The 26,677-nt window shown below is 37.9% G+C and overlaps 1 protein-coding gene across 2 annotated transcripts in view; it reads left to right on the top strand.

Annotated features, from left to right (window-relative positions):
- The window catches only part of PARD3B (par-3 family cell polarity regulator beta), a 431,714-nt gene that overhangs the window by 112,034 nt on the left and 293,003 nt on the right, over positions 1-26,677 (top strand). For both annotated transcript variants that reach the window (XM_074872992.1, XM_074872991.1), the window contains exon 3: positions 22,706-22,877. In XM_074872992.1, coding sequence (XP_074729093.1) covers positions 22,706-22,877 — 172 coding nt within the window. The remainder of the gene's footprint in view (positions 1-22,705; positions 22,878-26,677) is intronic.

The raw sequence follows: 26,677 nt of genomic DNA, 5'->3' as shown, positions 1-26,677 counted from the left end.
AATCCAGTGTCTTGGTTGGTGCTGACAGTTGTCCTTGCTGCTGCCTATGGACATTTACATTTTCATGGTGATGCTCCATGCCGTTCTGTTAAGATATGGATAGTTTTTTCTTTCATTACCAAGAAATCAATTTTCTGGTATGAACTCACCTATTGACAATTGCCAGACGTGGTGATCATTGAAATATTCCTCTGAAAGGCCAATATTTCTCTGATCTCATTATAACAATGATCTCCATTGAGAAAATTACTGTAGTCATATTGCCATTGAGGTATTAGCTGCTGGGTCTACCTGGTGATCCAGGGAGAACATCTTGGAAGGCACTGCAGACTAAGCTGCAGGATGTTGCAGAGCTTATTTTCCCTGAAAAGGATTTCAAAGGCGGACTGCTGTTAACAGCCACACCAGGCAGCTGTTGTGTGAACACCTCCTCCTTCTAGAGCCTGTTCTTTTCCCAGGGATTGAACCTTTGAATTTACTTCCACTTCTTTTCTGTAGCTCTTTATGGCATCCTTTTGATAGACATAGTAATAGCATCTCTTGCACATAAAAAATTCATTTTGTTTTATATGGCTTCTGAGTGTTTGATCTTAACCTTCCTATTGTTTTAACACTGTGCATCTCTAGTAAACACAATAACCACTGCTATAATGTATCCTTGCATTAGTCACTCCTATCAAAGGCTCGATCCAGTGTGTTTTAACATAAGAAATTATTCTGTTAGATTAAATGCAAAAATCTGTTTTTTCTTTCCCCCCTCTTTTGTTTCTTTTTCTTCCCTCCCACTGTGCATTGTATAGGCTTTTTATTTACTCTGCCAGATTGACAAGATTATAAATGAGAGCTCTGTGTGGAAGCCTCTAATTTTTCATAAGTAAATGAATTAATTTATCATAGCTGTTGTGTTTTATTGCTGTCTCCATGCCAGACTGGCCAGCTTCTTTATTCCCCCTTTTACCTTCTAAATACTGAATCCATGTCATTGTGTTTGACAGCTTTCTGATTCCCCTGTCAGATGCAATTTGGTGCTAATCACATTTTCTTTGCTTAGTGTCAATGATACAGGCCATGCATAATATTTCTGTATGTCCACTTATTTACTTGAAACACAGCTGAAATGTCTTGGGCATTAATCTGATGGAGCTACTACATTGAAATGCAAAAATGATGCTTGAGTAGTAAGATAATGTGGTGTGGCAGATGTGCAGTAGATAACATTGAGGCTAAACTACTGATCTTTACCAAGCTCTAATGCATTTTATTTGTTGGTTTTGCATACCTTTTCATAAAAAAGATTGTAATCAATTCTGGCTCATTAGAATGGTGTCACTTATAATTTAATTCCTTCTCTGCGATCAAAATAGGAGAAAGTACTTCTATTACACACACACACACGTGTGCACACACACACAGCCCCCCCAGTTTTTAAATACAGGCTATATCTTTTTATAAGGTTGTAGGATGCATTTTTATATATATGTCTACTTTTAATGTGAGTATTCATGTCTTTCAATTACTTGTGGTTTGGAATATTTTAACTTCTTGTTTTTTCTTTCATACATCTCTGCAGTTTTCAAAGCTGCTGTTAAGTGAGTCCTGAATATTTTAAATTTCTGTACGTTCCTGTAGTCTCTGTTACTGAAAGCTAGAGCATGCATCTCTTAATTCCTATAAAGGGTGGTTTGCAACACTTTTTCCTAAACTGTATTGAAACTAAGTTTTGTAGTATATGTTTTCTCCAGTTACCTGTTAATGCTTTTTTGTGTTTTGAAATCCTTCTCTTACAACAAAATGAATGTTTCTAGAGAATGTGAAGAGGATGTGACCTTTAAATTTAGGTCCCTATAGTGCATATCAAGAACTTGGTCATGTGTTCTTGTTAGTATTTACCTACTGAATTATGCATTTTCTTTGGTTTCTGCATGTTTTTGTGCACTCTGAAATACTGCTATGTACTCTTCCACTACTTTATAGAAACAGTGGTGATGGCTTGTGAAAGACCTAACTGCTTTATAGGCTGTTGAAATGTATTCCCTCTTTGTAAGAGTGCACTTAAATGGGAGATTTGGGAAAGGATGTAGTGTTGATCTGTCATAAAACAGATGAATTTTGAGAAATGTATATTTTATGAAAAAATTTAGCCTATTGTATGCTTGTCAGCCACAAAGACAATTCAGGATGTTTTTTTTCTAACAGCACCTTCTACATATGAGCTTTGCAGCTGGGTGTCTTTATTTTAGAGTATGTACTGATGTTAGGAGTAGGAGCTTCTGCAGCGTGAATCAGCAGTTCTAAAATGCCCATCTCTTGGTATGGGAATTCTGTTCCCACACAAAGAAATAAATCCCAAGCTGAAAAACATGCTTTATGGAGAGCACATGGATTCTGCTTAATGATATTTGCATCTCTCCCCAGACATGACTATATATACTCCCAATAAAGTGTTTCAGCAAGTAATTAAAGTGTAATTACATGTGGGGTTTCTAATGATGTTATTTCTTACAACAGTGCAGTTCTGTGTATTCCTTGAGAGCTCAGGGTTCTTGAAACCTGAAGGTTCACCTGAAACCCTGAATAAAGGCTTTCTCTCTTTCTTTCAATTGCCTTTCTGTTTATGTAGAATCTGCTCACTTGTGCTTGAAACAAGCTGGACCATGAAGTTGAAGTTCTTTTTCCTTTGAAAAAGAGCAGGTTAAAATTCCTTACTGCTCTTTGGAGCAGAGGTGCTTACATTGACCCAGAGGGATGGTGTGTCCTATTTAATAGTGCACGGAGCAGAACATTCAGTTCTGAGATGTTTAATTCGTTTTGTGGTCAGTCATAAGTGATTTGACATAGCACATCAGTTCTCCTGTATGTAAAATTAAGATAAAGATTTTGTAAAGAACTTGAACTATTGACAGAAAATGTTGGTAAGGAAAAGAAGATAATTTCATGCTTGTATTAGTAACCTGGGACTTGAGGAAAAAAGTAGGCTTAATTCCAGGTTTGTCATGGATATCCTGACTATCTTGGATAAATCAGCTTCATTGTGCCTTCATGTCCGTTTGTGAAGTAGGAATGATAGTTCTGTCCTTCACAAGTGTTCATTAAATATATGTGTCTATATATACACATATATTTGTGTACAGTTTTTGTACGTGGTTATTTTTGTGATGTTCCATTGTCTGTGTATTAGATATGGAGTATGCTGCTAACAGCAAATACACTTAATGAAACCAGTGCAGTTTGTCTGCTGGAGATGTAGGATTTAGGTACTTAATTTTAAGGAATTGGAATATAGCTGTTCTGTATTTTTTGTTTGTGGAAATAGAAAATGTTTAACTAATGACATGAATATGTCATCCATGAAATATGGAGAAATTCTTCATAGTGTCTTATACTGTTCATAATAGTAAAATTGTTGAATAAAAAAAAAATATTGAATGAGAAAAATAATCAGATGCTTTGTAATTCCTAGCAAAGGCTGTTTACTAGCAGAGCTGCTAATTTTTAGTCCATGTTTCTTTTTAGGATAATTTAATAACATTGGTATATGCATTAAATTTTATAGATTATCACTTTACCTTGTTGTTAAAGGGCATCTGAATCTATATAACGATAGTGGATCTAGAACTGGGATTTTGTGGTACCTTAAAATCAATTTACCTCATGATTATAGGGCAGTTCAAGTGCTACATAATATATTTGAGTGTGGACATAAATTCTTTTGGTTTTTTTACTTGTACTTTGGTTTTGTTTTGGAAGATACTGTGAAAGGGTTCCAAAGTATATGAACTGAGTATATTCAGCCTTTAGCCTCTGTGCTGAGATTCCCTGTGGTGATGATTAATTGGTGATGTGAACATTTGTGAGGAAATAGTGGAAGTGTCAGACTTTTCAGAGGGGCTATAACTGGTTGGTGGGCTTCATGTTCATAAGATGTGGAAAAAGTATCTGCCATATAGATAAATCTCCCTCTGTTAGTGACTCAGATGATGTGACTTGTGTTTAACAATACCTGAGGAAATATTGAGTTACTGAATGTTGGTGAGCCTATGATCTGGTTGGATGTACAGTACATCTTATGACAATTCTATTAATGTTCTGGGAGATTCATAGACTAATCAAGCTGGTCAACAGATGTCCAAGTTGAGGCAAAGTAATGGTAGACTCCTTCAAGGAGGGGTGGGAATATGACAACAGTGATGTGCTGTGAACTTCCCTGATTTCTGTTTACATAGTACTGATTTGAGAATCTTGAACTTGTGGATTTGTAAAAGAGAATGGAAGTTGTGTTGAAAATGTATTTATCACACAGGATCTAGCTTTCATTTGCCCGTGTTCATCTAGGAATAAAGTCACTGATAGGGTGGTAAAGTGCTGTTTGTGTGCCTGTAACTGAAGTGTAGCTGTTTGCTTGGGATCCTCCCTTCAATATGAAAGGGCAGGCTACTTGACTGTTCCCACTAACAGGATCACGTACCATCATATGCAGTAGAGAGAAGCATGTAAAGGAAAGTTTTGACACTACAGGGTACACCTGGGCAGGTAATTGAGAATGTTCCAAGCGCCTGCTTGAGGTGGGCTCTTCCATCTGCTGGCAGGCTCATAGCTGGCACCTGCTGCATTGGTGCAGTTGAAACTGAAACATGCTCCTTGTACGCAAAACCACTTTTTTTTCTTCCCCTTCCAAAGTACCATATTATGACTTTAAAGGAAACCATCTAGAGACTTGCTAAAAATGACTGATTGGTTTTCAAAGCTTGCTAAAAATACTGAGATGGGGGAAGCCCTGTCGAGGTTGTCCTTCAATAACATGTACTTATGTACCTGGTATGAAATGAAAGTTGAAGCAGAGTGTGTTTGGTGCTCTTGGATATGGAAACTTTCAAAAAGGGTTAGGTGCATAATCACATCAGTAGTTGTTGCCTCTTTTGTTCACTTTTAATGCAGCTGCTAATGGATTTGTTCATGTTTTTTCTTTTTTTTTTTTAAAAAAACCCCCACAACAGTTAATGTGAGAATTAATATCTGAAAATGGGGACCAAGAAATCTTTGAATGTTAATGGTATTATGCGTGCTCTCTACCCCTTTATATTTGCATTCTAATAGGATTGGCATGTTTTAATGGCATTTAAAAAAAAAACTTCTGTAAAGAGATTGAGTGTGGGTAAACCCTCAGTGATGCACTTTTGGATGAGAAATTTGGGTTGCCAATTGATTTCACTGTCAGCATAACTGTGTTGATTGCAGAAGGGAAAGATGCTTTAGTAGTTAGTGGGGTTATGTCCTGAGATCCTAACTGGAGAGTAAACTGACTGAAGTCTAAGTGATCGAAAAGTAAACAAAAGTTTATTTGAAGTAATCGGATTGGAATTAAATATATTTCTACATTTATTTGACAGAATCATTGATTATCAGTGATCGCCACTAAAATGTTGATGTGCAATTAAATGTCTTTACATTAAATTCAACACTTTTTATAAAGAGGAAAATGCATTATATGCATATTTATGCAATGATACTTAGCATACATTTATTCAGAGTCTTAATTTTTACATTTAGCTTAGGAAATGCTGAGTGACAGTTCTTATTTAGTAGAATATTAATTTCTTCATGGCTTGTGTCAAGCTAGTTTTAGTAATTGAAGTTCAATTAAAGCTGCAGAGAACTAAAATGAATTTTAGTTAAGAAAAAATGGGAAACATTCTGGATGTGTATTGGGAAGAATTTTGCATTTAAAGCTGATATATTGAATAGAAGCAGTTTGCAGATGATGCATAATAGACTGTGCAGCTGATAGGGTAGATGAGACCAAGAGGAGTCTTTCAGGGTCTTGGAGCTAATGGTACTCAGCTCTTGTATTTAGTTTTTATTCAGGGGCTGTAAGAAAGTAAGCTGCTAAGCTTCCTGGCTTTTCAGTTCTCAGCTGATTTTTCATTTTGAATGAATTTATTGTTGAATTGAATTGCCTAGATAAACTGAAATGAGAATATATTCTTTGCCAAGAAGTGGCAGCCACGGCTGTCAGGAGCTCGTCATTTTATCTCTTCAGGAAGCTCTAGCTCCATGTGGTTAGCTCTAGGCTTTCCCCTCTTCAATAGTTTGAGTTTCCTTAAAATGTTACACAGGAACATGCAACTTGTGAGCAATCCTGTGGAGGGTAGGAATTGGCTGTGGAATCCTGCTCCTATTTTTAGTCTAATTTGCATTATCTAACAGATTACACAGCAGCCTTATCTCTCTCCATGCTGCCAAGTTGTGGTTGAAGAGTAGACCAGAAACGATTAGTATAAATTGTTATAATCTTGGTGGAATGAGTGCTGGGTCAACAGAAGCTGTAGAGTTTCTTGGTAGAGTCTGAAAGCATGGAAGGAGAGAAGTAGCTAGCAGGCTAGCAGAAGCCTTCTAGTAATTATTGTGATGACTTTGCACTGGAGCCCAGGGGAGAGGATGGAGCTGTCTTTCTTGCCTCTCCCCTGTACTAAAGCCCTGAAGGTCAAGAGGCCAAGGACTAATTAGTTGTTAGTAGACTACCGACATAGGGAAGGATCAGCAGACTGAAATCACAGCTCTGCAAACTTCATTTTGATTAAAAACTGTATATTTTTCCCAGGTAATGTAAACAGAACGTATAGGAGAAGGCACAGAGCAAAATTGTTTACCACAAACTTGACCAGAACTGATGTTTAGTGTGCATATTCCTTGTTGCATTTCTGTTGTAATGTCTTTGTGTTTGATTTGTGTTAGCCTAACTTTCAAGTTCAAATGCAACTGTGAGGAAAAAACCCTAGTCTTTTATCCACCCACAGTGATTAATTCTGTTTTGATATCCCATGCAATAGATACTTGGCAGATTCTCCCCTGTCTCTTAATATCTGTGAAGAGTAGATGACCTTCTGTTTTTTTCTGTTCCTCAGCTTTTCTGAAATCCCTGAATCTCTGTGCAGGGAATGCCTGGAGGGTGCAAGCAAGAGCAACCAAACTGAGCCTGGCCTTTGGGCTCCAGTCTGCAGCCTCAGACTGTGTGGTGCCCTGAATTAACTTTTAGATTAAAGTTAAAACTGTGAGAGGAGGGAGAAAGAAGTGGCGCTTTTTTTTTTTCTCCTCTTAAACATCTGACTCTTCAATTTGTGTCAAAGTGGATAGTGGACATCCTTGGCACTTTGGCAGTTGTGGCTCCCATTCATGACTGTGGAGTGTGTTGTTTTGGTTTTTGGTTGTTTTTGTCTTGGTTGGGGGGGTGGGTGTTGGTTTTTCATTTTTGTTGTTGTTGTTTTAAAGTAGTTTGGGCACTCAGATCTTTAAATCAGAAGTGAAGTTACTTTTGGGGATCTTTCTGAAGACCAGCGTCAAATTCTGCAGTGTGTGTCTGCTGCATTTCTAATAAAAAGCTATTTAACTTACACTGGATAGGAACCCCTGAGACTTGATTTCAGCTAAGGGTGAAAAAAAGCTCTTAGTCTCTAGGAAAAAAAATAATTTGACTGGAGGATAAGGATCCAAGGCAGCATGAATATATTTGTTAACTTGTCTGGAACTTTTTTTGTGGATATTTTTTTTTCCTTGGGTTTTGTAAAGCCTAGGAAGCCTCAAAGAACAGTGTGCCATTATGAAAGTGTGGCTTACCTGAGGGGGACTGAATGCTCAGTGTGGTGTAGCCACAGAAGAATGGAAAGCTGTATGCATGGAGGAACTGCTTCAGAGGAGCAAGAATGTCACTTTCGTAATAGGGTGGCGGTATTACTTTTTTATTGGAAGAAAAAAATGTGTTAAAAAATCTTCCATAAAAATAGACAAAGAACTGAATCAATGTTTTTAGCATTTTCTACCAACTTGAACATTCATATATTTCAGACCGTTAGAATAATGTCAAGTAACGAGGTGATATGGCAGTGAGGAAGGCAAATGTGATTCTACTGTGAATCCATTCAACTACTAGTAGTAAAAAACCCATGAATTCCCATTTACAGGGTCTGGTGAGACCTCAGCACAGATAGGTCAAGGAATAGGAATGTTAATTTTTCTGGAGGAGGCTAAAATACTTGGCTAGTTGTGTGGCTTCAGTTTTGATGACTCTTCATGATATTCAAGATTTTTGAAGAATCATGATGACTGAATCATTTGGGGAGAATTTTCTATTAGCTGAAAGTATTTTACTCCTCTCCCATTGCATTGTTTATTGAGTAGTTTAGCTTACTTTTGAAAGTGGAGCCTGGTATATCATTCACTTTGGGAGTTTTTTTTTATAAAAAATGCTTTGCTTTATGAATAGGTTTCTTTATAATTTTTAATGAGGAGTGGAAAATGGATGAACAAGCTTCTCTGAAAAATCACATTTAAGATTTCTGAGTAATGATCTGAATGGTCTGAAGTCATTTATTCCCAAGACATATCACTGTTTTGCAGAGTATTCAAACTACTGTAATCAAAATTAAACTATGCCCTAAGCATGAAGAAATTGTATTTTAAAAGAAAGCTTCAGAACACATTAAAGCAGTATTTCAGAGTAACAGGAATCTGTTAATTGAATTCAACTTCTTGGTTGAATATATTCTTCAGTGTTTTTTATTATCTAACAAAAAATTTTAGTTTAGTGTAGATAAGAAACCATGCTCGGTATTTTGCGGTCTGTTCATACAACAGGGAAGTTTCCTTTTCTTTCAATGCTTTTCTTACAGAAGAGTCTTCTTAAGAAATGTTAAGATAATTTTAATCATCATTCAGAGGTCAGACTTGCATTCCACATTTTTATAGCTAAATGTTACAAAACTCTTCATCAAGTAAATGATCAACACTATACATAATGGGGCATTGAAAATCAGCCTTGGAAATGAGGATCATGTCAAAAATCCATCTAGCAAGCAATTATAATATCACTTACGGAAAATGTACTTTGGTTTTATTTTTGGATCCTATACTGTTGTGGAAGGACAAGAACATACCTAGTGTTGTAATTTCCTGAATGGTTGTTATTTTTTCTTGTGTGTTCTGTTTTAATAGGGATGTGTTCATATTTGAATAACAAGTACCAATGCGTGGCTAGTAGAAGGGTACATACGTGAGATCTCGCAAACAAATTTCATGTCCAAGGGATGCATAACATGCACGTATACATACATAGCTGCTACTGACTTTGCAAATACCATTTTCTCAGTTGTATTCTGAATTCCAACTCTCAGAAAACCTTGAAGTACGATGTTTAATTCTACTGTGGATCTTGAAGATGATGTCAGCATATAATTTGTTTACTAAGAAATTAAGAAACAGCTATGAAATTATGCTGTGGGCAGCTAATGCTAGGGTAAAAAATGACTTAAATTTATAACATGTGGATCATTCTTTTAAGGAGTATAATGAGCAAGGCAGCAGTAGGATGTCTGTTATGAACTGATTGCTGAAATGAGTAATTGTCACTGAAGGGTTTTTTGTTATTGCCAGAGCTGTGACTATCTCTGGAAATTTTACTTTTAGTTTCATTGTTTTCACAGTAATGGTGCATTAAGATGTCAAGTCAAAATATTTTTTTTCTAGTCCTTCTGTTCTGGTAGTTCATTTGGAAATGGATATTTCTGGAACTGCAGTGTTTGAAACCACCACGCTTCTTTTAAAGTTTCTGAATGTTTCACAATTCCGCGTATTACTGATCTTGTGAGATAGCATAACTTTATAGGTTTCTTCTGTAGTTGTTGTAGACTTCTTAAACTGGTTTGCCTTAAAAAAAGGCAGAAAACACAGTTCTTCTGTGAGTGACAATGATTGACTTTGTAGTCTTCTGTTAATGAGTATGATAAAACAAGCCATGCGAACTAGCCAATTACTAAATACATACTGAGGATTTTGGTGATATTCCCATTGCATTTCTGCTAAACTTCTTTCCTTCTTCTGTTCTTCTGTCTCAAATTTTATGCCTAAAAGGATCGTGGCATTTAGGAGCTTTCTTTAGGGACATGGTTGCTTGAGGTCAGGGTCAGCTGACTTCTGCTGCTGTAGCATATAGGGTTATGACTCTTCTGAAAATGAGGTCACTGTGTGAAAGGCAAAAGGTGTTTATTTTCTGTTTTTTCAAAGGGATATGTATGCATTATTATAATGCACTAGAAGCCCCCTAGGATTACTGTTTATTGACAGAATTAATAAGAAACTAGTAGAGACTGATAGCATTAGTTTATCATTAGGGACAGACCTTTCCTCATCAAGGTGACAACCAGTTTTGTAAGCTTACTTTTGCCTTTCTAGAGCCTGACATATAAACTGTCAGATACAAGGCAAATAATGCAGTCTCACTAAGCTAGACATCAGTAAGAATAGGACTCTTGGCAGTTGTAAATACTGAAATGTTTTTCTGCGTAGACAGAAACATAGTGTGAGAACTGTATGACGTGTGGCAACATCCCAAGATTTATCAAGCCTGTCTGTACTAATGAAAGTTGTTGTGTTGTTATGTTGTACAGATGGTTTTACACTTTCTGATGGGTTTTACAATTCAAGTCTTTTTTGTGCTGCTTTTTTTTTTACTTCTGAAGTTCCATTCCCCCATCCCATAATGTCCTCTAAAAAGATCAAAGCCATTTTAAAACAAATAAACAGCTAATTCATATGCTGTCAATGAGTAATTGTGGCCAGAGCAAAAACTTATTTTTGCACATGATGTATGCTGTCAAATTGGGGGGGGGCGGGCAAAGTGTGACTTGGTAGAAGTTCTGGGGTTTTCTGAGCTTTACAGCTAAGACGGCTAAATGTGCATTCATGTGGTTAGCAGAAGTGTAGTCATCAAGTCAAGGGAAGCAATTCTTCCCCTCTCTTTGTCACTTGTGAAGCCATGGCTAGAATATTGTGTCTGGTTCTGGTCTCTTTTGTGCAAAGACATTGACCTGCTTGGAGCAAGCTGAGCACAGGGTCACCAAAACGTTCAGGAATTGAACACGAGATGTGGGGCGAGAGGGTGAGTGAACTTCACAGGATAAGGGGGAATCTTACTGCTGTTTACAAGTCCTTAGTGGGAGGGTGTAGAAGAGAGTACACCCTACCTTCTTGAATGTGTGCAGTGAGAAGACAAGAGTTAATGGACATTAAGTGGTCATGAGGAAGACACTAATAAGATATGAGAAACTTTTTTTTTTTTTTTTTTGCATCATGAGGGTAGTCAAGCACTGGAACAGGTGCCCAGAGACTTGTGAAATCTTCACCCTTGGAGATGCACAAAACTGGGTTGGTCTCTGAGCAACCTGAGCCAGCCTTTAAAGTTTGAGCTAAGTGCCAGTGCAGCCCTATATTGAGTGAAGGACTGAACCAGTGACTTCCAGAGGTCTCTTCCAGCGTGAATTGTTCTGTGGGCCCTACTCATTAGACTGGAATCTGGAAAAGATAGTAAAGTTGAAGTGCTTAGTTACAAATACAGAATGCTTTTTAACATCATAAATGATTGCCTAGAGTATGAAGAGCCATGCAAATTCCTAAGAATTTCAACCATACCCTGTGATCTTACTGTCATGGTATCATTATCACTCTTCACCACAGTTTACTTTGGTTTAAATTTCTGAGGATTTTCACATGTTTATATAATCTGAAGGTTAACAAGCTGTCTTGGAGGACTCCACTTCCTTAAATTTTGTATTCATTATATGCAGTTGAGACACTAGAAAAGAGAGAAAAAGTGAAAATTGTTGGTACTGCAAGTACATCTGGCAGTGTACTGAAGGCCAATGCTTCTAAGTAGGGTCAGAAGCAGAGCAGTTATGAGAAATGATGATGGGCTCCCTAAATTCATTTTTTCCCACCTCCCTCTCAGCCCTGTGAGTTTCTATATCCAGATCAGATGTGACTGGAATGGGGAAAGCTAGTAGGGAGCAGTCTCTCTCTTGCTTCCCTATCAGCTTCTGCCCCTTTTATACAAAGCTGTGCAGTGTTTCAGCCACCTTAAATGGCATCATAGTGATCAGACAGCTAATGGGGATTTGGGAGAGTCCACAAACATGCATATGGATGGGCTGAAAAGTATGCCCAGGGTATGAGTAGAGTGAGAAGGAAACTACTGGAAAGGAGGACTGAGGGTACTGTGGGTGCTGGCAAGTGTGAATCCACATGCCTGCAACCACCTTGCACATGATTCTGTCCTAGCTGTATTGATGCTTGTTTGTACCCACTTGGGGTTCCATAGAAACCCTGTTGAAAAACCCCCAGCAATGAGGAAGCTTGTGAGTCCAAGAGCTGCTCAGTTTCTTCTTGCAGCTTTGTCTTTAACTAAATGCTCAGCAGCAGTCCACTTAAACATTTCTTTGTGTCTTAAATTGGGAGTGCCCAACAGGCTGGATTTTAACAACCCATCAGCTTTTCCAGGACTTCAAAAGCATCCGGAACAGGTGAGAAGGTTGGAAGAAGAGGTCAATACGGTTTGCTGGAGAGGTCTGCTGAATAGCAGGCCAGGTGCCTGCTAAAGTAAGAGCGGGCTGCAGGAACACCTTGTGCTGCAGTAGGAATTGGTAGCAGCTTGAGGTCTCCTCGTATGGCTTTCCACCCCTTTGTGTCACTTCCATGTGTGACTTGGAGTATCCAGTGTTACTGTGTGTTCTCTGTTCAATAAAGATGCTCTTTCTATCAAGTGGTTTTTATGCTGTTATTGGCTTGTTTTATTGTGTGTTCCATAGGAGGTTTGCCAATGGAATTGGACTAAGCTGTTAATGTAGCATTAAAGTAGTATTTTAAGGTAAGATAATTCATATTATGCAATTCCTATATTTCATATTACAAAAGTGAACATTTATTGATGTTTACCCACAATATAGTAACTGTTACTTGCATTTCTAAGGATAAACTGTCTTTATTTCAGATACCATGGCACAGTAAATTTTTCCTTTTCAAAGACTGATTACAATAAGTGTGTTTAACAAGCACGGTTCTAGTAAGTAATGTAGTCTTTGATATTAGTATCTACATTTTTATAGTACCATTTTAAATGGACTCTCCAAAATTAGTTCGTCTTCAGTAAGGTCCATATAGATGAAAGTACTCAGTTTCAAGGTAAACAGAAAGGAAATAATCAGTCTTGCGTTTTACAGTCCCCCTTCCATTTGTTTTTTCACTTGGATAGAGAAAGAATAAAACCAAAGGGCAGTCGTTATCTAGCAAAACTCAGAAGCTATTTCACATGAAAACATAATGAGTGTGACAGGCTACAAATAGCATTGAACATGAATCTTTTACAGAAGAAAGGAGGAATGTCCTTTGCTATATTTACTTCAATCAACCCTAATAAGGCTTGTTTTATGTGTTTTATGCATCCGCCATCATAATTATAAATCCTTGACATTTTAGCACTAGCATTTATATCTGCCAGGGAAGCTACCCAGAGTCAACCCTCAAGGAATGTCTGTATTGTTACTATGGATCTCCATAACAGCTCTCAAGTAGTTACTAAGTGGCTTAAAAAATTACATCTCAGTCATGCTTGAAGGGCTCATCAAACTTTGCCACAAATATCAATGTTAAGTACCCAATCAGCTGCATTGTTTGAAGTACAGTCACGTGGGCCCACGAAGGAATAGGTTGGACAGGAAGAAGTAGTATATAAGGTCTCATCAATCAGGTAGATTTTTTTTTTTAATTTTGCCATGACCTTTCAAAAAAAAGAAAAGCAACCCCCAAACCTGCCTGTTCAGCTACAGGGAAATAACAGGAAGATAAGGATATCTTTTGTTTTTATGTGTGTGATCAAATCAGCAGCTAGACTTTGTGAAAAGCGTGCACAAAAGGGTTTTCTCAGGCGTGATTTCTTAATACGGTTGTTTGTTTGGTTTTTTTTTCCCAACCTCCGTAGAGTAGTTGAGGACCTTCCCAAAATAGCAATTAAAATAAAAACACACACCAAAAGACAGAAATTATATCAGGCTATTAAGAAACTCTTGGAGATCTGGAAACTCAGGTTCATAAATTTAGCTAGCTACCCAAATCCAGTGATAAGACTGAGAGTTAAATGCAAGACTTGCAGTAACAAAGTGGTCCACAAGTTTTGATCTCCCCGAAATAATCGAGAGTTTGAACCTCCTCCGATGGCTGTAATGTCAGTAACCACAAATCTAATAAATTTAAGTAAATGCAGTCAGCATATTTCTTCAGCAAATAAAAATCCCATTGGGTGACTGGTAGTGCCATAGCTAGCACAGGCATAGTGGGGAGGAGCTGGGGAAGGAGCTCCAGAGGCTTAACATGCAGTTCTTTCTTTACATACTGCTGTGTCTAATTAATTCTCATTTAAATGTAGTAAGTGATAGGCAAGAAGAGCAACTCCAAATTTCTTGGGAAGTAGATCTGCTGATTAAAATGTGAAGACTGGAAACAATTGGTATCTCACTGTTTGGACAAATTTTCACAGCTTAGTGATGATTTGAAAATCTCAGCTTAATTTATGAAGAAAATTATTATTTTTAAAGTATTACCTCTTGCCATAGCACCCGTTTATGGTGAAATTTGAAGCATTTGGCAGTATTGAGGACCTCCAGTGGCCCTGTGCATTTAAACCTGATCTCATATTCCACCCTCAGTTCTTCATTTTGTCCCCTGCTGTGTCCCTTGGGTTGTGCTAAAACTGCACTGTCACTTGGGTAAGGATCCCTCCCTGTTACCAGGACACTCCTTTCCCTTCCCACAGAAAGAACTGGGACTTGGGCTGGGTCTGGTCTCTCTTGTTTTAGGCATGATGCTTCTTTTCCTATTTTGTATTTTCCTTGTATCCTTGAAAAGTTTCGAGATAGGAGGCTACCAGTGTTTATACTGTGTGCAGTAGGATTCTGTTCTTGGCTGCTTTTAGTACCAAAAGAAATCTGAACAATAAGGGTAGGAAAAGCCAGGTAGTCTTTGGGAAGATACTTTGGTGTTTGTAGTTTTGGCATGTAGGTAAACAAGATGAGCTGATCACCATAGCTTTCATGTAATGTATCTGTAATTTGTTTTCATACGTAGGTGTGAGGAAGGAAGGCTGCCATATGGTGTGTATATTGGTATTTTTCCTTGACAGCCTTTATTTTAAGTTAAAGAAATTCCAAGGCAAACTATTATGCAAGAATACCATTTCAAATACTTATCAGTATATACCAGAAGAATGCCTTGAAAGAACATTGAAGAAAGGCTGTAGAGCTCCAGGAAAGTTTTAAATTGAAAAATTAAATAACACTTTCATCCATTTTTGAGGTACCCTAATTACCTTAGTTCTGTCTATATTGCATCGTCACCAGTCTTTCATCTTTTAACCATTTGAACAGAAGTCTTTTATAAATAATATATAAAATCTGATTTTACATTAATGAGTTTGTGGAGTTCTGAGACAACTTCCACAGTGGTGGTATGAATTTTTTTTGTTCAACATATGGTACACTTTACTTTCTTGCCTCGATCTAAAGTGTTGTTGTCCCATTGTGGACATAAGTTAAAAGTATAATCCATGCCTGTAGAAGAGTTTCTGTTAGTAAGATGAACTCTTTGAGAGAACTGCAGAAACATTCCTGCTGTTGTGTTCAGACTTCATAACATGTATGTTATGAAGCTCTACCGTGCTGTCATGGGAGCAGGGGCGCAAACGTTGGTACATCTTCATTAAAAGAGACAGAGATACGACATTACTGCAAGATTACAGACAGTGGTAGTCTAAGGAGATGTTAACTCTGTGATGTGTTGACAGAAGTTTGCTTTGTGTGGTTCACAGAGCTGAAGCAGCTGGTGATGGAGAGTTGCTTTTCTTCCTGGTTTAGTTCCCTGAACTGACTCACTGTGGATCTAGGAAGTTGTAGCACTTGTGTGAAGGAGGAGTAGAAACTAGTGGCTGGGAAAGGAGAAAAGTCAGGCCACCGCAGCCTCAAAGTAGGTGTCAGACTTTGAACTTAAGACGGCCTGGTGCAAACTGCTGACTAAAGAAGTAACTTTGTTTTTATCTTGTGTTGATGCTGGTGCTCGAATGTCTTAGATGGCTGGAGTAAAGAACTGACAAGACACATAGCCTTGCTGAAACAAAGGAGAAAAGAAAAAAAGAGGAGAGGATCCCTTTTCCTTTTTTGCATTGGTCATGTGTAGGCTTCTGTCAACTGCAGCCTTTCTCCGTCTGTGTCTGGTGGTGTCTGAGGAGAAATGAAATTCTGATCTTTAAATATTTTTTTTTAATTTTACTTTGAACTTTGCTGTATTCTGGTATCATTGTGTCACATAGAGAAACACTGTGTGTATTTCTAGCTCTGTTTTGTATGTGTAGGGACAAATACCAGATTATTCCTACAGATCCCAAATTGAGGAATCAGAGAACGTGGTAATGTGATGCTGTGATGACTGTAATTTTCTGCTGTAGCTTGAGCCATTGCTTCTCCTTATGTCACAAAGTTTGGCAAAACAGTCACAGAGCTATTCATTCACCCCTCCTGACAGCTCTTTTGTTAAGATGCGAGTGTTTTGTGTGAAAAGTCTTTACTATTTGATCCAAAAAAGGGATAAGTGTTTTGCTGCATCATTTTATAAGTAACTAATAATCACTCCCACAGGGGCTGTCAGAAGTACAGATATGGTTAAAAAACCACAGACTTTTTTCTTAAAGAAACTGTGGAAGTCAGGGACAGGCAGTATCTGAACAGGAAACAAACATGTCTTGAACAAAACATTTTTACTACCTTTGTGGTCCATAGTGAGAGAAGAATGTAAATAAAAGTTTTGAATGTGAAAAAATTAAGGGGAAAAATTTCCATCCAACTTGAATGAACAATTTAATACAAGTTGAACCTTTATTCCTTTTTGTGCTTTTGAATGTATTATTTCAGCTGTGGAAAATTGCATCTTTTCAATCATGTACTGATGCTTGCCTATGACTGAGAACTTCTCTTAGTGATTTTATCCTGACAGTAATTGGAAGCTGATTAATTTAATTGCAAGCAAGCTTTTATTATACCTTTTTTTCCTTAGTACCTTGTGTACATGCCTGGTGTTTGGGGTCAGAAAGGAAATAGTGGTGTCTGTTTTCTAATTCAGTACAGAAAAGCTAGTAAAATATACAGGTTTTAACCTTATTAACAGTAATCTAGTTGTCAAAGTTGTAGTTTGAAGAGAGAAATAATTATGAAACCTTTTATTTAAAATGGTGTATAGGGCAATGGAAAGTCAGCTGTTTCTGGTTTAACAGACAAGTGCCTTAAAGCAAGATCTGTAAAGTTCTGCTATTTGTTCAAAGGTGAGGATGTTTTTCTTTGAAGTTCTGAAACTGTATGAAATTGTTTGTATTTAGTTGAGCTTAATTAGCAAGGACTAAACCAAACCTGTTGCAACTTTAGTTTAGAAGGACTTCTTTTTACTGCTCCTTGTGTGTATGGTGTATATCCCAGCACACAGTGAAGCATGGCCACAGTGTATGCGTATGAGCTGTGTGCTTGAACACGGTTCTGCAGGTGCCTGCAAACAGAGTGACAGCAAAGCTGCTGCAGCTTGGGCTTATGGAGATGAGTGCAACTCATTTGGGAAGGACTCAGAGCCCCTGGAAAACGTAACATTTCACATGGGAACAGAGGTAGGGGAACACTTGTCTTGCAGGGAATTTTTTTTAATGAAACCTTGCATCAGTTTTCTGTGTCTTAGTGGCCGGTAGTTCCCTGGTGTTCAGCCCCTTTCAATTAGTAACATCATTGCCTCCTATTGGTATTTACCTATCTTTTTGTATATGAGGGTTGATTTTAGTTGAATGTGTGTGTGTTGCTCTGCATGTTTGGGAATATAGTCACATAATTTTTACATAATCTTGTTTTACTTTTCTGCAAGCTTTGCAATTGAAATATCAGTAAACTATTGAAAGAGCTGTGCCATAGGACAGCAAAGAAAGTTAAAATTTGGCCGTACTACATTGCCTTGTAATAAGCTTGCCACTTAACGGTCAGCAAAAATGCTAATAAAATAGAACTGTCCATTATTGCTGCCTTGTGTTGTGACTACGTCAGTATCGGTAGGGAGGAGCTCATTACTCAAAAATGACAGTTAAGTGCTAAATTTTGATAATGTATTGATTGTCTAGGTCACTGGTAGGTTAATAGAGATTACAATAATACTGGGGTAGAAGCATTTTACCTAAATGGAAATACATAGATATCTTTCACAGTAAATGTTAATGTTATTTAAATAACATTTTAAAAAAGGAGATGCTTGAGTAGAGCAAGTGTAAAAAACCACAACAGAGCACCAGCATAACTTCTACAGTTTAAAAATGTCTAGAGTAATATTTTGATATATTCAAGAAAAAACATCAGCTGACCTACCGAACTCTCAATGTTTATAAATATTGAACTGTAAAGAATAAACTAGTGTTGCAAACAATATTGTTGTCATGATATGTTTATGGGAGATTTCTTAATGTGTTCTGAAGCTCTTTTCCATCAGAAGAGGTTTGAAGTCTGATCCAATTAAAGAATTTTCCATACGGGAAATGAGAAATCAATTACTACAATTATTTTTGAATAGTTAATTTACATAACCTTAATTGTATTAATTACTTTTGAAAGGTTGAAGCTGATAATTTATAATACTTTGATTGATTAGCAGTGTATTTATGTATGTTAGAATTGCTACTGATAAGGTGCTCCTGCAACTGCAGTCCTGAGGAGTTCTCTCCCAAATAAACATTTCAGAAAACAAATGGCTGTTTATTTCATTGGTGAGGAAAGGCATTGCACCTTTGCTACCTCCACATGGAGTACTGAAGTATCTCCTTTCCACACTCTCTAAAAAATGGGAGTTTAGATCATGTCACTTACTTAATGGTGTGTTCCAAACTGTAAAGAAATACATTTTCTTCATTTTGTTCAATCTGTCAAAATAGTGCTTAGGTGTAGACTAGGGAACTGCGGGCTTTTTGCTGAAGTCACTCAAAGAATGACAGCAGCGAGAAGCTTCCTGGCTTTCAGATGGGCGTGAGGCCTATGTGGTTTAGCTTGGATGAAACCTTCTGGCCCCGGGCCAGGCTCTGTGGCGGGTGTTTGCCTGCTGTTGGCTTGCACCTCTGCCCTGCCTGCTCCAGCACGGAGTATGGAAACAGAGTGCTGGCGTGGATAGGGCTGGAAAAGGGTTGGTGGTGGAGGTGTCTCTTTCTCCTGACTGCTGAGGGAGTTGGGAGGAGAGGAGCTGATGTGTCTCCATCTGCTGAACTTTCTTGATAGGTGAATGAAAATGGCAGCTACTTTAGGATGCAGAACTGATCCAATCATCAAACTATTTGCAATCCTTCCATATAATTAGGCAGGTGAAGGTGTGGGGGTTTTATCCACTTTCAGGCACTGTGATTTCTCTATGTCATTATGCCTGAACCCCACTCGTTTCTGGTCAGCTGTCAAGCCCATCATTTGACTTATAAACTGTTAGCTCTTGGGCAATGTCACCCAACACTGGGGCTGCTGCTTTAGGGATCCTCAGTGGAGCAACGGCACAGCAAAGTTGTTGTTACAATCACAACTTTGTTTTAACCTGGACCCTCTGCAGATCAGTTCCTCTTACACAACTAACACCCTAAACCCTCTGCAGATTGGGTCATTCACTAATGTCCTCGACGCTCTGCAGACCAAGTCCTTTGAACGCATCAGCCCTTGCTTGAGCCCAAGGTGCAGGCACACACAGACAGAACAACTCCGCCAGCCCTCAGAGGGAGCAGCCGGAGGGGCGATGTCCCAGGCCCCACCGCCCGGCAGCTGCAGCCTCGGTACCTGCCGGGTGGGTCCCTGCTGGGCCACCTCTGTGAGGAGAGGCGCGTACGTGACCAGGCAGGCACGGGCCATGGCACCTGCCGCAGAAGATGGTGCACAGGGGGTAGGAGCAGGAGCACGGGTCCCAGGGAGCCAGTGAAATTATGGTGGTGTAGCCATAATGCGGTTGGCCTTTCTGGGCTGGCTGGGGGTAAGCTATCATATCTTACAGCCATTGGAAGTCTGTCTGTGACCTTATTTGTCTGTTAAAATGATTTTATATTACCATTTCTGCTAAAGTTTCATTTGAACTTCAGGGGAGTAATGAAAACGTATAGTGCTTAGAAACCTAAGTATGCGATAGTACTGTAATGCGTGTGAGCCTGCAAGAGTGGCAGCGCAGGGCCAGGTCGCTGCTCTGCTGTCTGCTAGTCACCAGTGGAAAACACTTGAAGAAAGCGTATAGAAATAGGGTGATAATAAGGTCAATGTTCTCCTGGTTTACCTTTCTGGTTTTTACTACTATGAGTTTTGGGGGCCTTTGAGTCTGAGGTAGTGCTTGCGTCTTTCCCTTTAACAGTTCTTGCTAGTCTTTTCCATCAGTTTCTCCAATATTTTTAGCCAGTCCCTGCTTTTGGTCTCTGCAACATCCTGGGGCAGTAAGTGGAGAGTCTTACAACATAATATAGTGTATAATATGCTAGTGTGTGAAACCATGGGGAAACTCAGCTTAGTTCAGTTGAGGAATTCACTTATTTATTCCCGTCAAATTACAGCTGAGCTCCATTTACTCTATTCTACATTGCAAATGCTCAAGTGAACTTCATATCCTATTATTGCTTAAAGTGCTCTTAGTGCCACGGTCCTACACAATCTCAAACTTCCTCTTCATTAGTAACAGCCTCTTTCTTAGAAATAAAGTTTCCACAGCAAAATTGAGATTGAGAAAGCAAACCTTTTGGTGGGCAACAGTTATAGAACTTCTTGAATCATGATGGACTTACATAATAACATGAACATGAATAGTCATTTTAGAAACAAATGAAAGACACCATAGGTTGGGGGGTTTTTTGGGTACCGAAGAAAATTTCTGTGATGTGCTGGTGTCTGGCTCTAAGGCTCTATGTAGTTGTGGGGCATAGCAACAGCCTGGTGATAAATGCAGTGTGAATACCTGGGTAGTTTCTCTGTAATGCAGGACTAAGGTACAAAGTTGTCTTTGTTACTGGAATTAATCTTTCCTATATGCTTTGGACAAATAAAAAAACCAAATTGTGTGTTGTAAGAGTTAGTTGTATGGCCATGGAAAGGAAACAGACTCCATATGGAAAAGCAGAGCAAGTTTTCTACCTAATTATTTAAGGGGGTTTGTGTGTCTCTGAAATATGCATTGGTAAATGTAGGCTGACACATTTCTAGCAACCAAATTATAAATGAGTGGAAGACCTGAAAATGTCAGTTTCTTCCTTAGAAGCACTTCAGGATTTTTCTTTTTGTTTTTCTGTTCTTTTCCCTCATATATTCATTTCTTCTCTTAGGCAAGTTGAGTTCCTTTAAATGTTTGTCTCTCTGTTTCAGTATACTATTTATCATAGGATATAATTTTTGATACTTCTTGGAAGTGTCAGAGGAGATTTGATGTACTAATATTTTTATACAGAGAGTGTGCATGCATACCGTTAAAGTAACACAGAAAGTAGTAAATCAATCCTTTAAACTTGTTTCTGTGTATATCTTGACGTCTAACCAGTTGTGTGTGTTGTTTTTCTTAGCTAATCATGAAAGACTACTTTAGGATAATCCTAAGAGTTCAGAAAAAGTGAAATAAATTAACACCTTAAGATGAAGATACCTTGTACAATGCTTCGTAGGCAGTGTTTGTCATTGTATGGCATGAGAACTATCCCATGTCAGGTAGCGGGGCAGGAAAAGCGCTTGAACTGCTGCTGTTACCTCCTCTGCTCTGGGAGAGGGCTCTGGGGGTCAGGACACAATAAGTCTTCTAATTTGTTTGAATTAATTGGGAATTAATAAATTTTTTTTTGTTTTTCCAGAACTAGAACACAGTTAACTGTTATCCTGGAACTGTAATGCAGTTTACACCCAGCCATGTGTATCCGAGTCACATGTGGATGAAGCTATATGCACGTTATCTGATCACTTTGTATTAGTAGGGACCAAAAGGAAGATTCTTGAGAAAGGCCAGGTTAGCTGAGGCAAAAAAAAATTTTTTGTGATTTTTTTTTTTTTTTTTTTTTTTTTTTAGTATTTTCACATCAACATTAATGTGAGTTTGTATAGTACACTTTGCAGTCTGTCATTGCTTTGTCTTGACCTTCCTGTGAGCCTGAGACTGGAAGAGTCAGTGACTGAAGGACAGTTTTCAGAAACAATGTACCTGGTATAAGCTTGCAGGAGAGAATGGGGGGAGATGATAGGTACATGGTGTGTGGAGAGTGTGTGTCTGTATGTGTACTGGGCTGGACCAAGAAACTTTCAGCCTTACAGAGGCATAGGTTGAGTGACCAAGAATACTCCGCACTCTGTCACTGTGTGGATGTATCTTGTCCTTGGAATGTAATTATTATGTACTTATAAATAAAACATGTATTGGCTCACTTGGTACAGCTTCCATGGTTGTGTTACTTTTGTGCAGTGTGTCAGTCAGTAGCACTAAATTTTTTAAAATAATAACAGCCTCCACCCCCAGGAATTAAGTGCTATTCTGTGTTTTTAAGCATGTTCATCCCTAAATGTTTTGTAACGATGTAAAATGCTCACTAATGGTAGCATGCTAGCTCTGAAAAAAGCATGTCAGCACAGGGCAGTGCTGAAGCATATACTTAAGTCATATTGAAGTCAATGTATTTAAACACAAATGTATGTGCTTTCCTGAATCTGTATGTTTATTGTTAGCTGTTATGAAAGTTTTTGTACTCCCAATAAAGGACAAGTTTTGTTTTTTTTAAAAAAAAAAAAAGTAAAGCTTGGGAATACTTTAAATATACAAACTGTATTATCTTTTGTTTTGATAGCTGATTGCTGTTTATGATGAGCAAGAAACTCACCGTAAGACTGATGGCACCAATGGCAATTTGACAGACAGAAATAGCCCAGACTCTTTTGAGACGGAGGTAGCAGCACAGCTGGCTGCCTTTCAGCCGATTGGTGGTGAGATTGAAGTGACTCCTTCTGCCCTAAAACTGGGTATGTATGTCTGGCATTGTTATTTCTAATTTTTTTTACCAATATATAGTACTTTCTTACTTCTTTTTTTCTTTTCTGAGTATGTCTGTAGTCCGATTTTCTGTATTTAAAAAAAATTTTTAGCACCCTATTGTTTGCCTTGTAATTCAGTGAACCCAATTGTAATGACAGAAGTAGGGTTTTTGAACAATTGATGCTTAAGACTGAGCATGGCAAATTTGCACCTGAGCCTTGTATCCTGCTGTATGTTATGCCTATCCATACAGCTGGAGTCTCTCCTTTTTTCCAATTTTCTTTGACTGGGTAGGTTGCTGACAGTCCTTCATTGTAATCTTCTGAGAGTGGAATAGATGAAACCTATGCAAAGTATTTTCAAGTAACACAGTCATTGAAAAAAACCACAGCATTTTTGTTGAGGAACCTGGTTCAACAAGTATAAAACTGCTGTGTGCAAATACTTTTACTGATTATCTGAGCTAGTGCTCTGTTTTGAGGGTGGGAGGTAGAAAGAAGGAGATGCTGATTGCAAACAGTTCAGCTCTTTGCCTTTGCAGAAGTTGCACAGCAGGGTCTGCTTGCCTGTCTGACTTTCAGGTGAGCAAACTGTTATTAGGAGAGGCTTCTGCTTAATTCCCTCTTATACAACCTGAGGTGTTGCTACTCCGTTCCCCTGTGTTGTTTCAGTGTGCCTGGAAGACCGAGAGTTCAGACACTGGTTTCCAATTATAAAGAGCTAGAGTCTTGTACATTGAACACAAAGCAGTTTGAAATACTTTCTTGAGAGCAGGCTATACTGTCACCTAGATACTAGATATAGAAGCTTTCAAAACCAGATTGAAGGTGAATCCTCTTACTATCTGCCTGTAAAGCAGTAGTACACTGACAGCATTTAGCAAATGAATAATGCTTAGGAGAGACTTCTCTGCATCCCACCACAGCTCATGGCTCAATTCAACCCATATTCTTGAGTAGTGCTGGCAGTCTCCTGACGGTGTGCAATAAAACTTCTGAGTGTAAATGGGTGAGGTAAGGATAGAAATACTGCCTCTAGTTGTGCTACTCCCGTGGAGCAGTCTGATTACAACTTCAGAAATTGAATATTCACTTGTCTGTTTATTTTAATTACATTTTTAAAGGAAAAGGCTGATTCACAAAAACAATGAGCTAAAATAAAATTTCTAATAAAGCTCATTGGATGAGGCTGTGTAACTTCTAACAGAAGTCTGTGCTCATTTTTGTGCCTGATGTAGAAAATACTGAAATTTGAGCTGCATGCAAATACTTAGATTCAAATTTCTGTTTTAATGGATCACTTCTGTTTTTTCTATATTCTAGAATATAGAAAAATATTTTTCTATATTTAATGACACACAGGAATTTCTCATACCTAAAAATCTTGGGAAGATACTTATTCTTGCCATAACTTGTATGTATTTGAGCTGCATTTTTGGTAAGGATGAGGTATGGAAAAATTTGTGGCTAAAGGTTCAGTGGTTTGCCACTTCATTCATTGCATATTTTTAAATAACACCGTATAAACACGTTTTAGCATGTTTTGGAAAGCAGAGATTGTTCTCCATATAATTCTGAGCCATAAAAAAAAAAAATCATTGAGAGTGGTTTGTCTAGCATACTTTTGTACGTAAGTTGAGGATTAGAGATAAGAGTATTTCAGCCTCACGCAGTTTTGTGTAAAACAGTTAAATGCTAGAGCTCTTCAACTCACCAGTAAGCTACTAGGTAGTTCAGTTTTTCAGTTTTCATAGCATTTATGTAATCCTTCTACTACAGAGTGTAAAGGAGATGAAATGTAACATGAGAAGAGCAGCCAGTTAGGATTCTATTTCATTTTCAGTGCAATACTAATATATATTTGAAGTTAAAATGGGTGCTTGCTGCTTAAAATCGAGAACATAAATATAGTATGTCTGTCTCAATGGTTCTCTTTCAGATTGTTTTATTTTACAACACAAATGAAAGATTTTCTACCTGTCAGTCCTATAAACTCAGTCTGCACTCTGAAATGTAATTGTTTTCTCTTCTGCATTTTTACATCATGGATTACAGTTCTTTAGACTTAATTTTTGGCTTTATCTTTCCTGTACAATTCCCTGGACCTTAAATTATGTCCCTATTTCCACTAGAGGCAAATTGAAAAGTAAATTAAGAAATAGAAGGACAATTTGGTTGCATCAATATCATTGATGCATGAACCACAGTAGTCTGGCTCCCTGTCTAATTATTGAATTGACTCACAGTTGCTAGCAGAAATAAATAATAACAGCAACTTTAAAAAGCTGTTCTTATTTTGGGAGCAAGAATGTGATTAAATATATATGTAGCAACCAAGTGTTGCTTTCCATGGTAGCCCCATGCCTCAGGAGCGGTCATGTGCTTACCTTTTAGAGTATTTTTCCAGAATACCTTTAGGAATGAAATTCAGGGAATCCATTGTTATATAAATTGTCAGATTGTGAAACAATTTTGCCTGTTAATTTCTGTTGGATGTTTTGTATTCTATGAAACCAGATCCACAGTTTTATGTAGAAACAATGTCCATTTAGTGACCTTCTCAGAGAATACTTAGAGCTTGATGCTTGATAAGCACGTGAAACTAAACACTGTTCTCAAACATGAGAGAATCGGCACAGATTTTAGAAAAGCACTTGAGATACTGCCTTCAATCTTTTTTCTTTTTTATAAATTGTGTATTTGATCCAGTTAAATTAATCATATGTTATACCTAGTTTTAAAGCCTTTACTGGGTAGGTAGAGATGGTGATGATGGGAGAAATACTTTTTTATTGTATGGTTACTTCTTTCAGGTTTTTTTGTGGTTGTTACCCTTTAGAATACTGATCAACTTGACTCTGAAGTAATAGTTTTCCCATTATGTAGTTAGTTACCCTTATTTTTCCCTTTATCACCTGTAACTTTGAAAGCGAGCCAGAATAAAAGCAGTCTTGTATTTGACTTGAAAGCTAAAAGTACCTTGTATCTTACATTGCTTCCACATACTGGCAAAATTTTAGAGCAAAAGTAAGTTTGTTATTTTACTTATTATCAAATTACTTACTTAATACTTAGCATATATCTCCTTAAAGCAGTTCAGGAAATTATTCAACTATTTGTTTTCTCTTCCCTGAAATCAATACATCTCCAGTTTTAAAGCTAACTCAATGTTCTCTAACAGGTGAAATTGTGGGCTCTTATGTTTAATTTAAGAAAAATGCAGGAAGACTTTAACTGTTTATGAACACAGTACCTGCTGTGTCCCTAACATAAGGTGAGGTGCAAACATTAAGTGCCTCCCTCCTCCCCCTGCAAAGCTGGATTATCAGGTGTTGTTGCTGACAGTGTCTGAATTCAGACTGCAAAGTAAGCAATACCTGATAGTTTCTTACAGCTGAAAAGGCTTTACTGAAGTTTCTGATACTCAGGGCCAAAATTACCAAGGGAAACAGTAATTCACTTCTGTTTAAGTACATAGGTCTCAATTTGGTAGTGGGTTTTGTGTCCTGGTATTTTCCTGTTAAGAATGACTACCGCAGTGGTGACACAATGAAGTAGTTGTTCCTCCACAATCTACTTTTTCCGTATTCAGGAGACGTAATACTGCCAAAAAATCTGCCATCATCTGTTCAAATGTAGATGAAAACCCAGTGATGAAGTCACATGTACTTTTGCACACACAATGACCATAGGTTTTTTGAGAAGTAGCAGTGCTGTCTTCATTCTTGTTTGGATAGGTTGGACAAGTAATGCTGTATCTTACTAGAAACCTCAACAAAACCTGAAGA

The sequence above is a fragment of the Strix uralensis genome, chromosome 6, assembly GCF_047716275.1.
Source record: "Strix uralensis isolate ZFMK-TIS-50842 chromosome 6, bStrUra1, whole genome shotgun sequence".
Classification (NCBI taxonomy): Eukaryota; Metazoa; Chordata; class Aves; order Strigiformes; family Strigidae; genus Strix; species Strix uralensis.
The sequence above is the reverse complement of the archived record's forward strand: the minus strand, read 5'-3'. Positions and strand labels throughout refer to the sequence as shown.